The 1360-nt window shown below is 65.4% G+C and overlaps 1 protein-coding gene across 1 annotated transcript in view; it reads right to left on the bottom strand.

Moving 5' to 3' along the window:
* Positions 1-185: 185 nt before the first annotated feature.
* The window catches only part of LOC104169174 (TBC1 domain family member 10A), a gene marked incomplete at both ends in the record, with an annotated part of 2152 nt that continues 977 nt past the window's right edge, over positions 186-1360 (bottom strand). The window contains 3 exons of the mRNA XM_009710005.1: positions 186-340; positions 688-877; positions 1221-1286. Coding sequence (XP_009708307.1) covers positions 186-340; positions 688-877; positions 1221-1286 — 411 coding nt within the window. The remainder of the gene's footprint in view (positions 341-687; positions 878-1220; positions 1287-1360) is intronic.

Here is a 1360-nt window from a genome sequence, read left to right as displayed (position 1 = left end):
CGGCTCTGCACCCCAGCCGCTGGGATGACTCCCCAGGGCAGAGGCAACCCCAAACCCAAGCATTTTGGGGACCGCCCCCACGCTACGCCAGCTTTGCCCCCCTCACCCCGCCCCGGGCCATCCCAGTCCAGCAGTGTGGCCAACTGGGGGGCACTGGGCCCCCCAGACCTTCCCCAGCACCTCACCTCCTGCACCAGGAAGGTCTCCTGCATGATCTTGGGGCTGAGGGCCCTCAGCCTCTCCATCGTCTCGTACTGGCCCTGGCAGGCCTTGAGCTTGTCCGAGGAGCCCAGGGTGTGTTTGAGCAGCACGAGGCCCACTCGGAAGATGATCTTCACCCCTGCAAGGGGAGAGGTGAGGCCGTGACTGCCTGGCCAGACAGGGTGACACTGCCACTACATCCCTCAGATGCCATGGGGCACCAGGTTCCGGTCCTGCTAGCAGTCAGGATAAGCAAAAGGGTGGATTTGGGATGCAGGTGCCGCCTAATCCCCAGGAAAATAGCCCAGTCTCCACCCCAGGCACGTGGCCACCCCAAACCTGCCCTACAACGGGTCCCATGTGCCAGGCACAGGCAAGCAGCCGCGGCACCGCTCCTGCTGCAGCCCCGAGTGCCGTCCATGTGCCGTGGGAGCTGCAGTCGGTCACCCTTGGAGGAGGAGGAGGAGGATGGTGGGGAGCTCCTACCTTCGCAGAAGAACATGTCCCAGACGCGCAGGACGGAGCTCCAGGGCAGCGTGCGGGAGAAGGCGCACATGAACCACTCCGTCATGTAGAGGATGGGATCGATCTTCTGCTTGCTCAGGTGCTTGTACGCCACGGGCGAGACTTTGTGCAGCAGCGAGAAGAGGATCTGCCCATCCAGCTGAATGGCCTCCTGCAGGGACAGCGTCCAGAGCCCCCGTGAGCGCCTTAACCCCGGCCCAGCCCTGGGATCAGCTCCCCAGGGCCCGGCCCCAGAGGAGGAGCAGCCCACCCTCCATCCCTGGCCACAGGAGCAGAGCTGTGCCCCACGGACACCGGCAGCAAAGCTACACAGAGCCCCCATCCCTGACTGCGGGATGCTCCTGGGGGCCACGGTAGAACGCGGAGACCGTGGGAGCACCCAGGATCTCCCCAAGCTCCCTTCTTTCTCCGGGGTGAGGAGCTGGGGGAGCTTTTGGCCTGGAGACATCACAGGTCCCTGCCACGGCCGAAGGCACCGCGGGCCCCTCACTCACCAGCTTCTCGCTGTAGTAGCCGGGGAGGTACTTCTCGCAGATCTGCACCAGGCACCAGAACGCTTGCTGCAAGCCAAGGGACAGCGGGTGAGCGCCCAGGTGTCCCCAGGGGACGTCCCTGCAGCCCCCACCCTGCTCCC

Source organism: Cariama cristata, unplaced genomic scaffold, assembly GCF_000690535.1.
Source record: "Cariama cristata isolate BGI_N322 unplaced genomic scaffold, ASM69053v1 scaffold31611, whole genome shotgun sequence".
Classification (NCBI taxonomy): domain Eukaryota; kingdom Metazoa; phylum Chordata; class Aves; order Cariamiformes; family Cariamidae; genus Cariama; species Cariama cristata.
The sequence above is the reverse complement of the archived record's forward strand: the minus strand, read 5'-3'. Positions and strand labels throughout refer to the sequence as shown.